The sequence below is a fragment of the Caretta caretta genome, chromosome 12 (assembly GCF_965140235.1).
Source record: "Caretta caretta isolate rCarCar2 chromosome 12, rCarCar1.hap1, whole genome shotgun sequence".
NCBI lineage: Eukaryota > Metazoa > Chordata > Testudines > Cheloniidae > Caretta > Caretta caretta.
This window is the reverse complement of record NC_134217.1, coordinates 30,637,615-30,651,543: the sequence shown is the minus strand read 5'-3', so window position 1 is coordinate 30,651,543 and position 13,929 is coordinate 30,637,615. Positions and strand designations below refer to the sequence as shown.

The 13,929-nt window shown below is 40.1% G+C and overlaps 1 protein-coding gene and 1 long non-coding RNA gene across 6 annotated transcripts in view; one reads left to right on the top strand and one right to left on the bottom strand.

The window, feature by feature from the left end:
- Positions 1-13,929, bottom strand: part of LOC142068670 (uncharacterized) — a 115,194-nt gene that overhangs the window by 13,265 nt on the left and 88,000 nt on the right. The window contains exon 3 of one of the 2 annotated variants that reach the window (XR_012664592.1): positions 3,899-4,339. The exons of the other annotated variant lie outside the window; for it this stretch is intronic. This is a non-coding gene — a long non-coding RNA (uncharacterized LOC142068670). Of the gene's footprint in view, positions 1-3,898; positions 4,340-13,929 lie in introns of those variants that run through there. 2 annotated transcript variants of the gene reach the window in all.
- The window catches only part of ADAMTS18 (ADAM metallopeptidase with thrombospondin type 1 motif 18), a 97,850-nt gene that overhangs the window by 27,811 nt on the left and 56,110 nt on the right, over positions 1-13,929 (top strand). For 3 of the 4 annotated variants that reach the window (XM_075118429.1, XM_048816532.2, XM_075118428.1), the window contains 4 exons: positions 5,046-5,328; positions 10,819-11,018; positions 12,040-12,123; positions 13,003-13,162. In XM_075118429.1, coding sequence (XP_074974530.1) covers positions 5,046-5,328; positions 10,819-11,018; positions 12,040-12,123; positions 13,003-13,162 — 727 coding nt within the window. Of the gene's footprint in view, positions 1-5,045; positions 5,333-10,818; positions 11,019-12,039; positions 12,124-13,002; positions 13,163-13,929 lie in introns of those variants that run through there. The other variant, XM_048816533.2, reaches the window with a different exon arrangement.

Genomic DNA, 13,929 nt, shown 5'->3' with positions numbered 1-13,929 from the left:
CATGGTCCTAAGGCACCTGTGAGATGGTGACCATCCTCCACTCCCTGGGATGTCACAGTGGAAGCGGAGGATGTTTGTAACCCGCAGGAAGTGTTCCATACCTTGCAAGATCAGACAGTAAGGGCGCAGGCCAGCTTCAGTGGGAGTTGATTCAGATTCTAAGCACAGAGAGTACAAGATGTCTTGCATGCTATTTCAATGAGATGCAAATCAACCATTCTTGGAGAGAAAACATTTTAGGATGTGATGTTCAAACACATTCAACTTCCGTCTAACTCTTCTACTGAAAACAGTGAAAGTTGTACCAATGACTTTAATAGTAGTGGAGTTAGACCAATGTTGAATGTTTTTGAAAAGCCCACTCTTAATCTCTACATAGTAATATAATATCAGTGAAGAAATCCTAAAGCAGATTTGCTTCCTATAATCACCATCTCCAGCTTTCTTTATGAAGTTCCCCTTCCTTTTGAGATTTACCAGGAAAATCTTGGACAAATGCCTTGGTGTTAATATCCCAATGATATAAAATTTTATTAGGAAACATCTCAAACTGAAAATTTCTTTAATGGATCAAAGAACTAAGCAAACAATTAAGAACAAATTATTTATTTAATGAATGTTGTCTTTTTTTGTCTCGTTGTAAATTATTTACAAATAGACTGCAAATTTCCGATTGATTAAGAATTTGCTGAATAATTTCTATGAATGATTCTTGGTTTTAAGCTTGTTCACAAGCTAATACTGGATGCTTGAAATTTGAGCTGTTCTAATTAAACACTTAGGCCAACCTTCCTGCCTTACATATTCCATCCTAAATCCTATAATCTACCTTTCCAAAGTTATGGGAGAGAAGATAGGCCTTACAGTGTTTCTCGGAGGATAGCAAATTTAGGTTCCGGCAGACCAAGGTGGTAGCAATTTTCATTCAAAGACTTTTCCTGGGCCTTGCCTAGGTAAGCATTTTTCTTCAAACTTCTCAAACGGTGCCACTCCCCTCGTGACAGCAACAGTGAAGGTGTAGATCGTCTGCTGGGGTCCAGGGACTTTTCACCACTGTGTTGTTTGTAACACGGCTTCCTCTGGTGGGGCTATGACAGTGGGAAATTTGAAGAAAAACTGTAGTGTAGACATAGCCATGAAGAATGCCCTGCCCCTTTTCGTCTTAAAGGGTTGGATCTAAAGCACACTTAAGTCAATGGAAAGACTTCCCATTGACTTCAGTGAGCTGTGGTTAAGCTAAGATTGGGTATGCACTTATATTAATGCTGGTCCTGGCAACACAAAGACCTAGCTTCCATTTATCCATAGTAATTTTTACTAATTATACCCACACATCTGCTGAAGTTGCTAATGAGGAGAAACATACTGTATTTAATTCATGACTTCACTTAAACTTCATAGTTCTTTTGAAAAAATTCCAGACTAATAGAGAGATTGGGCTAGAGTCTCTCCCCTTGTTTCTGTCCCCATTGCACTGCTCTGGCAGTGCAAGGTGGCCTGAACCTGCTCTTAATTAGCCCTCTGGGAATTATTCTGGCATGGGAGAGTCTCAGATGGCATAAAGCTAGCATAGCTGGCTCCCCACCTTAACCATTTTTAGGGTATCATATCAACAGTGGGCACATCAGGGGAAGGCATCTGTCCTCATTTCTCAACTGGCATATCCCCTTTGAGGACCATAACCTGCTAACACAAGATTGAGCAGCTCATATGCTGCTCTAATTAACATCAGGTCTGAAGCTAGAGTAGTTGCCACTTGAGAATCAAGGAGCTGTAACCACATACCTAACTGACCATCTGAAATCCAGTCCAGTTTGTGGATCTCCGAGCGGGAGCGATCTGGGCCAATATTTTGTGAATTGTTAGAGATTAGTTAAATATGAATACTGGAAACTTGCTCACAAATTACAGAAATGAACCAGCGGCCTATCTTATAAAGACTGCTCTGTGCTGCAAGACTGCTTGAAACTAGATGTTGTGTTAGAAAAAAGAAAAAGTAGACATTAATTATCCTTCATAACACTTTCCAATTGGAATAATCCTTTCTGATTTACTTTAAAACCCAAAGGGAGTACATCTCATTTGAGGATTCAGCCCTGGTCTCTGCTGGAGAAAAATTTGCAAGGGCTGACTGAATAAGGTTTTTAGGTCACTCACCAGCTAGTTACAGCACATGAAAATCATGCAACAAAATGAATTCAGCACATGGGCCAGAATTCAATTCATCACACATTTCTGGAATTCTCAGTCCACCCTTGTGATGTTAAATATAGAAATTCCATTTGGGACTAAAACTTGATGTACATCAGGGACAGTTTCTTACGAGGAAAATGTAGAAAATCCTCTATTCCATATGGTTTAAATCATTTATTAAATGAATCCTGTAGGGGTAATTTCAGACGTGGAAACCTTTAAAATGGAGAAATAAAAAACAGATTTATTATGTTTCTGTTTTCCAAGAGAAGGTTGTAAAATCAGTTAGCAGATGCCTAGTTATCAGTGCTGAATAACAGATGATTGCGTGGAAGGTCTCTTCTTGCCCAGAACTGCATTTGAATTGTGTCAGTTCTAAATATCTGATGACATAAATCATAAGGATTAAAATATCAGTTCTCTTCCCTACACGGAAGTGCTTTGTCTTGTCCTATTGTGATCTGACGATTGAAGATTGCCAGTCCATTGAATTGGGCAAGCAAGCTAGCTAAATTTGATATGTGAAGTTCCTCAGTCCTGATCTTTCATGAACTGACATGTTATTGCCTCTTATAATATGTTGAGCAAATATAGGATGAATGTTTGTTGAATGTATTCTGAATTAAGGAAAATGTCTATCACAATATGATCTCTGTTTATGTTCACAGCAACTTTTGGGAAGCAGAAGATCCTCACAATTAGTGTTATAGGAAAGAGTTATTGTTAAAATCCTGGTTGAGTTGCCCATCTATAATAATTGGTAATTGACCACAAAAGGGAAAGCACATATTTTCCCTCTATTTGGAAAAATACAGTAATGAATGTCAATCAGAGGGCTGATGTCTGACTGGTGAGCAGTAAGGACCCATGTCACTAAAATTCCTGATAAATCTGTTTTTTTGTGGATATATCTGATATAAGTGATAGCATTAACTCAGTAGCAAACACTACAGTTAAAGCAATGAGGATTTCATTTACAACTCCCTATTTTCTGAAAAATTCTCCTCCTGGAATGAAGCTCTGGAAGTGCAGAAAGGTCCACAAATCCCAAAGAAACACTCGAGTGAAATCAAGTATTGGTTGAAGTCCCTCTTCCTCTTTATCCTCAAGTCCTAGCCAGTCTGCACATAGGGGCTCATATAAGAAAAAAAATCAATTTCAAGATGGGTGATATGGCGCATATCCAAAATGTGCAATGCTAGGAGCATAGCTCCACCATCTAACATCAAAAAGTATTCTTTGCAAGGAGAGGTGGTATCATGGGCTGAGAGAGCTAATATATCATATAGCATGGTTGCACTTGCTTATCTGCACATACTTCTGGGAAGCTGTTCATAGAGCTGTGTGGTTCTCGGGGGATGCCACTTTTGGAAAAAGGTACTTTCCATGGGGTAGTGCCTCACTGACCCAAAATAAACTTTGGAAGTAATATTACATATGTACTCATCTAATCAAATTTTTCTTGCCCCACTTGGCTACACACTAATATTTGCTGCATCCATCTCATGGTGAAAAAGAGTGTTTATTTCAACAGCTTTCAGAGGAACAGCCGTGTTAGTCTGTATTCGCAAAAAGAAAAGGAGTACTTGTGGCACCTTAGAGACTAACCAATTTATTTGAGCAATTTATTTATTTCAACAGCTTTTACAAAACAAGGGAATGAACAGTGCAACTGGTTTATGACTTGAAAATAAATACTTCCTCATTGCTACCCACATTTCTGATGCTGTCTCTGCTCCTGGAAACACTTAAGCATATGTGTAGGTTTATTCGTAGTTAATGCATGAAAAATACAGCGTATTTCTCCCCAACCTTAACTCTGCCCTCTAGTGACAATGAAAGGGGAAAAATGTGCTAAACACAAAATGTGTTGGTAAAAATACATATGTATTCATTTTTAGTGTACATTGTGTAGCGATCATAGTTAATATTTAATGTGATGATAGTAGTTTAGTGTTGGTGAAAAGGTGATGCACTGACAACCCTGCAACCTGAAGTCTTGTAGTTATTCCACAGAGCAAGAACTGTAGGGCTCAGGTTGCCGCAGTAACAGCTTTACAACATTGCCTTACTAATAGAGTAGACATATCTTGAAGGATGGAGAGGGTATTCATTGGCCACAGTCCTTCAATCCTGGGTTTCTGTGCTGAGGTTGAAAAAAAGGTCCCAATTAGTGGCAGAGACTTTTCATAGTTTAGGACAAAATTCTGCTTTCTGATCCACCCTAGTGAATACACTTCTGCCATTAGAGATGAAGATTCTGAGATTCTCTGAGAGCAACTGCAGCATTGTCTTGGACTAGAGTCTTCTGGAACACAAGCAAATTGCTGGGGCATGGAGTTCCATGATTAGTCAGAATGCAGTACAGCAAGTGGAATGGAAGCCTAGCCGCTAAGGAAATCTGTTGCTGTCAATTAGAATAGGGAATTCAGAGATTTAATTTACCGGAATCTGATGTCACAGACAGTTGTTTCCTATGGGAATCTGTTAATTGTATAGACCTCTTTTAAGAATCCAAATGGAAAAATTTGCTTTGACAATTTTCCCGGCCACGCTATTTTTTTTTAAAAAAGGAATGTTGTGCTTCATCTTTGTTCCCTTCTTGTCTATGCAGCACAATCTCATTCATCCTGACCCTATTCTACTGCTGCTGATGACCATATATCCAGAAAACCAGCCTGCAAGCCTGACAATGTGCTAAAAGTCTTCTTTTTGTATAAGAGACTCTGCAATTAAGAGAATAGGTTCAGCTATTTAGAAGGAACCTAGTGCTGAGAAGTGGACACAAATATATTGGTTGTCAAACAGGAAAATATAATGTTCTTTTGTTTAATTTGCTTTTTTTTTTTTAGTCAGGTTTGATAAGGATGCAGGAGAACGAATTCCTTATATCTCCATTACCTCAGCACCTAGCACAGGAACACAACTACACATCACCTGCTGGACATCACCCTCATGTATTATACAAACGGAGAGCAGAGGAGAAAGTGCACCGGTACAAAGTAGATTCCAATTCCAATCACTTTTCCCCGGGTCATCACAGAAATCACACACACCACAAGTATCATGATCAGGCGAATGATTACCACCATGGAAGGTTTCAAAAGCAGCATTTTTGTGGACGTCGAAAGAAATGTATGTAAGGAAACTTTCTCTCTTTGTTTGAGATAGTAGTTCTTAGAGACTTGTAGGTGCTTCTTTTATTGTGGTTTGTAACCACTACTCTGATGGGGGCTGAATTTTTTAAATAGTAGTGCTAACAGAGGAAGTGGAGGACAGATACAAGGAGCTGGATCATGCATTTAAGTTTATGGCACTGTCCATCACTATTATTACAACTCCACCACTAGTCAGTGAGTGACTTTCTTAGGAATGTGGTGCTCAACTTAGAAGATCCATCGCTCTGGTTTTCGTGAGATTGATTTATCTTTTAATGGGCCATTCCTCTTTTTGCTGGTGCTTTAACACTGCCTCTTCTGTACAAATTACCAGTTCCAACTCCCTGCTCTATTTTCTCTTAATCTGAGATATGCGATTAGTTTGAAAGATGGAGGAAGGGCATTAGGAATCATTGATTTGGCAAAGGAGGGGGAATAGGTCTTTCACAATCCACCATTTGATAATGACGTTGTCAGCAACTGAGATGATTCAACCATAACCTCCCAAGGAAATTGTTTAAATAAAATTCTGGAGTCACCTCTTAAAAATATATTGAAACTACATTATCCTACCAACGTCCATTGTGAGTCCATCATTAGGCCCTCAACTTGAAGAATATTTAGGAGCTCCTCAAGGATCCTATAGCTATACTTCTTATGTTCCCTTGATTCTTTTTGTGGGCCTTTATTGAGATTCATGACTAGAGCCCCAAGAATTGAATACAGTAACTGAAAAAGTTGCATCAGTCAAAATATGTCCTGTCCAATTTTTAATTGAGTTTGGGGACAACAGGAGGGTTCCTTTTCAAAAAGGAAAATAAAAAGGGGTTGGGGAACAGAAGGAGAGGAACAAACAGAAGGGAAGAGAAGAGGAGAAAATGGGAGGAGAAAATTGAAGGAGGAAGGAGTGAAGAGAAGAGGAGAAAATGGGAGGAGAAAATTGAAGGAGGAAGGAGTGAAAGTCTCTGAGCGTTCTGCAGGAAAATATTGATCTGGTTGAAAAGATTGAGAAGTCTTTATATTTTCAATCAATTCATGTTTTTCTTCAATATTGCAGGTCTCTCTGCTACTTTCTTCCCCCTTCCTGCTAAATCTCCCCTAGTCTAAGAAGCCCCAGTACATAATTCTTGTACAAACCGATGGTCATCCTGTTTCAGTCCTTTTTTTTTCTTTTACTGCTATACAATGACTAATGAGAATGGAAGACAGCAGGGTCTACTTTAGAAAGTGAAGTGAGGAATATTGCATTAGCTCATGGTCTTCTCATTTTCCATGACCACCAGGGCGTTTTTTCAAAAGGTTGTTCACTGATTACAAAACCCGTATGATATTGATGGCTTTGATAGAGAGAGTTCCAGGCTCTTCCATGTTGGCCATTTTATCTTATATGGTTCCTATTACTGTAGTACACTAGCACCTCACAATAGTCAATACATTTATCCTCACAGCACCCATTTGAGGTAGGAAAGTGCTGTTATCCTCATTTTACCAGAGGTGCAGAGGGTAGGTGATTTGTCTAAAGTCTCAGAAGGTGTCTGTAGCAGAGTAGGGAACTGAACCCAAGTCTCCCAGCCCCTATGCTAAAGTCCTAATCAGTGGGCCTTTATTCCTTCATGTAAGGGATAGAAAGGACACACAACTCCCTGTACGTTCAAGGGGACAACACAGCAGGAGTAATTTGGACTTGTGGCTAATGCTCTTGCAATTAAAGTTAACTGGATTTTGAAAGTAAAAATGGTACTTTACTGAATCTGTATCCAAACATGGTACTGAAAGAGGACAGGTGGTGCTGTAGGGGGGTTGTTTACACTTTGAAGGTATATAGTTGCTTATATTGCTGAATACAGTTCACTGGCCTTTCTCCTAATTGTTAAAGCAGTGGTTTCTCTACTTTTTCATGTAGCTTGTATATAGCTCCCTCCTGTTTAGCAATATAGGAAGAGTAGGACGGCCATCGCTACTTGACATCTATTTGCGATCCTGGGTTGAGACCCCCTATGTTAAGTGCACAAAATTAAACTTTCAGTTATGTTGACGTTTTTACTAGTGATTGAATTAAATTTAAGACTTTACAAGCACAATGACTTTAATGATGCTGTGTGCAGGAATAAGGCGGGTTACAGGAATCAGGAACAAGACCTCTATATAAATAACACCTGAAAACTATGTTAAAAGAACATTAAGGCTGCAAAGTCAAGCACTCAGAAGTTAGGAAATGCTAGAATGATAGTTGCTCAAACAGTTATAATCCAGCCCATTGTGCATATGCATTATGATGCAGTCTGTAATTATATGATCACTTGCTGTTTTTTTCCACCAGACCCCTACCTCATTCGTGCACATGATGGACAGTGCCCATTTAATGAGAAGCTATTCGATATTTTGTTTTCTCCTCATTGTTCAATCCAGGGCCCCATGCCTTGTTCACTGTACACTATTCAAACCCTGCTCTGAAGACAGAATTACTAATTTTCTCATGGGTTTTCTATGGTGTTCATTGCTATAGTATCAGAGTGCTTCACAAATATATATTAATCCTCACAACAGCCTCACAATTAATCCTTGTGAAACTAGGTGGTATGACTGTCCCCATTTTGCAGATGGGGAGCTGAGGTTAAAAAATGTCCACTAATTTTGGTTACCTAAGCTGATGCGCCCACAGCCTGATTTTTCAGAGTACTTGGCACTGTATCAAGCTTTTTATATTCAAAGCGTAGCTTCCATTGACTTCAGTAGGTGCTCAGCTCCATGGCCTCAAGATAGGATTATGTAAAATGAGCAACACACAATTAGTGGCCACCTGTGAAAAGTCTGATGTAAGTAGCTTGCCCAGTATCACACAGGAAGTCTGTGGCAGAGCAGGGACAGAATACAGTTCTCCAGGGCAGCATTCAACAGCCTTAAACACGAGACCTTCCTTTCTCCTCCTGCCGTCCCCTGCCTCATTCACTAGAGATCTTCCAACTCCTACAACAAATGAAGCAAGGGGTTCTACATACAATAGCCATCTTCATTAGGCAACCCCAGAACAGGTCCATCCAGGGCACTGAATGAGGCAGGGGTCCTGTGAAAAAAAAATGGAATGTGATCGTACCATTAAAGCCCGTATCATAAAACATTTGCACAAGGGGGCTGAATTAAGGTAGCACAGGCAAAAGTCATGTCACGGGCAGAAGGGCCATGTCCCTGCTCCAACCAATGGCGGTGGTGGCTCTAGAGTTTCTCAATGAAATGGTTATACACATTTTTTTTTCATAGGCAAAACAATGTATTTTTCCTTAACCACATTCTTGGAAACAGGTGAACCATTTTAGTTGAAAATCTCCAAAACATTTCAGTCTCACGTAGACACCTGGCATGGATAATTTCAGCCCCAAAACAAGGTCCTCTAATGGGATGCACCAGGGAGACTTAACTGGAGATGGCCTATACAATCCCTAATCCAGAATCTATCCATTTTTGCAGTACAGGAAAAGAGATTATTAGTACGGTGCTGCTTGCAAAGGGATGTGCTTGAAGACTTAAAGCTTAACCCTTCTAACTTTCTTTAGTAGCCATGTTGAACGTGCAGTTTGTAAGCATGAGCACAGCAGGTAAGCCATCTTTCAGCTATCTCATCACAGGCTAAAAAGTTTGGAGCACAAGAGCTGAACAGATCACCCTCTGTAAGTCATATTTGAGAATAGCTGCTTCTTCTGAATAACTTTTAGTAGTAGTAAAGCAGGTGCAAAAGGGAGGTGAGTCTCAGCGGTGATGAGAGCCACCCACAGTACAGGCCAATATAAAAGAGACTTTTTGTGAATCAAGTGCAAGCCACTTACTTGTGTTGCCTCCTAAACAAGGAATTGCTGTACTTGGGAAATAAACTATGCATTTTGCTGATAGGTGATGCTTGTCTGTACATGCTTTCAGAAGAGGAGACCTCTCTACATTCTTAACAGGATAATAATTCTTGATTGATATTATAACTAAAATATCTTTCATTCATTCATTCATTCATTCGTGTTCTGAAATATAGTTCTGATTAAATGAATTCTCAGAAGTAAATCACTAGGGATATTGCATTGCTACAACTTGTATCTGCTAAATACCAGCATATTGATGCCTACAGCATGTTCACTTAGAATATTAAGGACCAGTCCAGCATTCATTACTATGATTTACTCTTTGTAATATCTATAGTGCCTAGGAGCTCCAGTCATTGACCTGGACCCCATTGTGCTACTTGCTGTACAAACACAGACCACAAAGACACGCCCTGCCCTCAAGAATTTACAGTCTAAGTAGCAACTAAACAAGTATAACATTCTAAACACCACAAGCTCTGCAAGGCCGTAGATCAAAGCTCCATCTGAGCATAATTTATTCAGCTTTGAGATGGCCTGCCTTAGAAGACTCTTAAATGAAACTAACTTTGGGTAGACAACTGATGCAAATAAGCTTCCCTACTTACCATCCTGTTTCCCTTGGATTCCTGGTGTCCCCGTGTGACCAAGGAGGAGGTAGATGCCAACCTAGCTCTGTTGTTGGAGTAACTGTCAGACACAGTCACAGGTAGGGCTTCTAGACAAAGGTGGTTGTTACATTTTTTAATTACCCGGGGCTCCATCACTCGTATCATGTTTCATTCCTTTTGCCATAAAGATTTGCAAGGACAACTCCTGTTGTTATCTAACTAGCATTTTCAAATAGTGACTAGTGGGCTGAATTCTGGTTGCCAGGGGCACATAGGCTTATGCAAGAAAAGCCATACGCAGGAAGAGTATGGAACAAAGGTTTTCTGCCCTAATTCTGGCTTCTTCAAAACCCAGAGAGAGGGTTGACTCTGCAGTCCTTCCCTACACAAGCAGAAGGCATGTCTTGCTTTATTTCTCAGGAAGTATGGACCGCATGTTTATGCACATGGCTTCTGATCCAGTAATGGTCATTATTTTCCACTCTCTGAATTTTGTGCTCCAACCAGGAGTAATCCGTGTGGAGAGTCTCCATGGGGGGCTGTTGCCAGTCAAAATACAGGCACACAGGAACTCTGCTTTTGCAGCATATCTAGTTTCTGTATGTATTTGGAGGAATTTATTAAGGGAGGCAGAATCTGGCCCGTACGCTATGTTTGCAGTTGATGCAGGAAGGTGCCAAAATGGTCAAATAGTATATAGCTATTCAGGGAGAAATATTAAGTATTTCTCCCTGCAGTACATGAAACTCATTTTACTAGATTATTTCTTTCCTCTGAATTGCTTATTGTATTCAGGTTTTTTTCTTAAAGAAGAATGAATCAGATCTTAATTAATAATGTATTAGAAGAACTCACCATCTTACAGGCCATATTAATCATTACCTGGCTCTTGCACAATATTGTAAATTCATTTAGGGCTCTATTCCCCAGGCGCTTTACTATCTAACCAAACTGCTCATAAAAATGACCCGTTTTGAACCCTTTCCAAAACCGTGTTCTGTTTGTCTTTAGACACACCTAAGCCACCCACAGAGGATACATACATCCTATCAGATGAATATGGAAGTTCAGCAAGGTTCAAAAGATCAGCTGTTAAAACCCCAAAAAGTGGAAGTCTGAATGTTGAAACGCTTGTTGTGGCGGATAAAAAAATGTTGGAGAAGCATGGCAAGGACAATGTAACCACATATATCTTAACAGTTATGAACATGGTAAGAGCTGGTGTAACTGAAGTGCCATTGGTTTTGTACTCATCTACAGCTGTGGAAAATCTACAAGACAACCAGGAGCTGGGGCTTTAAGAAAAACACCCAACTTGGTGAGACTCATGATAAAATCACAAAAGTTGGCAATACTGAAAACTCCGCTTGTTAAATTGATTTCTGCAAGTCCACGTGTGCCAGCCTAGAAATCCCACCCTTGTTTTGTGGTGTGGGTGGAGTTGGGATTTATAATTATTCTGAATGTTTGTGTCAATTTTGCTAATGTAATTTCTTTTAGAATTAGTGGGGTTATATATTGCTCATAGTGTCTTTAATGGCCGGCCTGTAGCTTTACAACCTGCTCTGAATATAGGGTGGTGCATAGCGGACGGGGGCAGATTGGAGACTTCTATCTCAAAGCATCGCAGTTTCTCCCTGACTCTCCACTTCCGCTGGAAGGAGAAGTGGGAGTAGGTAACTTCATCCCTACTCTGACTGATGAGAATGTGGGGTGAAGCCAGAGCTCCCTCTACTCCCCCCCCCCACTTGTCTGCAGTGGGGAGTAAATAGGCAGATGTCTTGAGTCACAATCTAAGCAGGGCAGTAAAGGGGACTCTACTCCTACTTACTTCCCTGAACAGCTGCCCTAGTGAGCAAAGTGAGTCAGCCAGCTCCTTTTGCCCCATCACAAAAGCTTTGCTTTATTTCCCCTCTTCCCTGCTGCTGGAAAGAGGAGTTATTTGTGTGGGCAGACACAAGAGGATTACCTGCTGTGACTTTGATCCTGCAGAACTGGGGCCTGATCCAAAGCCCATTGAAGTCAGTGGGAATTTTTCAATTAATTTCAATGGGCTATTTGTCGGTCCCTTTGTGCACATTTCTGTTAGATGGAGGTGGGGCTAATCCTGCAATGTGCCGAGTTCCTCTTGACTGTCATTGAAAGTTGGGTCATGATAACTCATTAATTATCTTTAGTCTATTTTTATTACAGATTTATTTATTTATTACCCTCTCCTACATATTCATGCAGGTTTCTAGTCTTTTTAAAGATGGGACAATCGGCAGCGACATAAACATCATTGTTGTGAGCCTTCTTCTTTTGGAACAAGAGCCTGTAAGTGGTGTGTCATTATTCTTTTGTAGCAGAGTGTATCTGAAAGACACTGTTCACAAGGAATATATGGACAAGCCCACACTATGCAAAGGAAATTCCACTGAGGGCTTGTCATGACATTATAAACCACAAGACTCAAGTGTGAGATTTTATGACATCACCAGAACCTTTGATGTTACATTTTCCATATTTTACTGCTCCTAGTTTTTTTTTTAATAATAGAACCAGGAGTTTAATTAACTCCCCCTTTACCCTTCAGTGTTTCTGACTCTTACTCTAGAATCCTCAAATATTTTATAAGGGCTGTTGCCTTCAGTAGTTATTCATCTAGGACATATTTTTATCAAGAAAACCAAATCAAGAGACCCAAAGACACTTGTACCTCATGCATATTACCCAGTGAAAACCAAAAGGGCACAAATTCACAAGTGAAATGATTTCTAAAAGGGGAAGCCAAGCCCCAAAATCATTCAGATTGCAATTAAAGTTTAAAAGAGTTTATGAATCACCTCTTGCTATTGAAATACTGTTGGGGAATTTTCAAAGGCACAGTTAGGTGTCCAACTCCTACTGAAAGTCAGTGGGAATTGGACACCTAAACTCCATCCGTGCCTTAGAAAATATCCCTGGGTCTGAGTTTCTTCAGGTTCATTTTATAATTATGATTGATTGATTGATTGACTTGAAATAGTTATTTCAGGCAGGTGTGTCAAATATATAGTGACATAGGAAATGGAGAGGTGACATTTCTTCACATCTAGTCATATAACTAAAGTAATTCCCCTTCCTCCAACCCCGACCCCAGTTCTTCTTCCTTCAATCACCTTCCTCAGCTGCCGGTAGAAGCATCTTATTTCTGTGTCTATGAAATATCTGTAGGGTGGATTAATGATCAACCATCACGCGGACCAGTCATTAAATAGCTTTTGTCAGTGGCAATCTGCTCTGGTTGGAAAGAATGGAAAGCGTCACGACCATGCCATCTTGCTTACAGGATTTGATATCTGCTCTTGGAAAAATGAACCCTGTGACACTTTAGGTATGGTAAGAAAATATGCTCTGCAAAACTGATGAATGTCAACTGACAGCATCTCGATTAATAAAATAAAGAAATCCCAATTTTGTGGCTAATGAGAATGTTTGAAGTTGTGGTAAAGGAACAGTCAAGGTGGAAAGTAACATGTTAATGAGAGGAAGGATGGTCCAGCCATTAGAGAACTAGCCTAGGACTTGGGAGAATCACGTTCAGTTCCCTGCCCTGCCACAGACTTCTTGTGTGACCTTGTGTGTGTCTTTTCGCCTCACTGGGTCCAAGTTCCCCACTTCTGAAATGGGGAGAATTCCCATTTTACAGGTAGGAAACTTGGGCACAGAGAGGCTAAATGCACTTCCCTATGTCACGGAGGTGCTATGAGAATAAACCCATTAAAGACTGTGAGGTGCTTTGAGATCTACTGAAAAGCTCTATACAAGAGTGTTAGTTTTTTCTTTTAAAAACTTTAAAAAACTTAAAAAAACCCATATTGCCAGTATTTTGGCCACTGCCAGAGAGACCTTCAAAAGACATATTTTAGGATCTCTACTGCAGTCAGGAAATTTTCTCCACCACTGATCTCATTTTGCATTTCAAAAATACATCTGGGCCACATGGACCTTCTTTGTTATCCCTGAGTGACCTTCAGAAAGGAGCTGTCCCCTTTTAAATGGCTTTGTCAGCTGACTTGACTGAGGTTGAGTCACCTGCACTAAAAATGAGCCTGTGTTAAAACTTGTGTAGGCCAGCATCTACAGAATGAATTCCTTCTG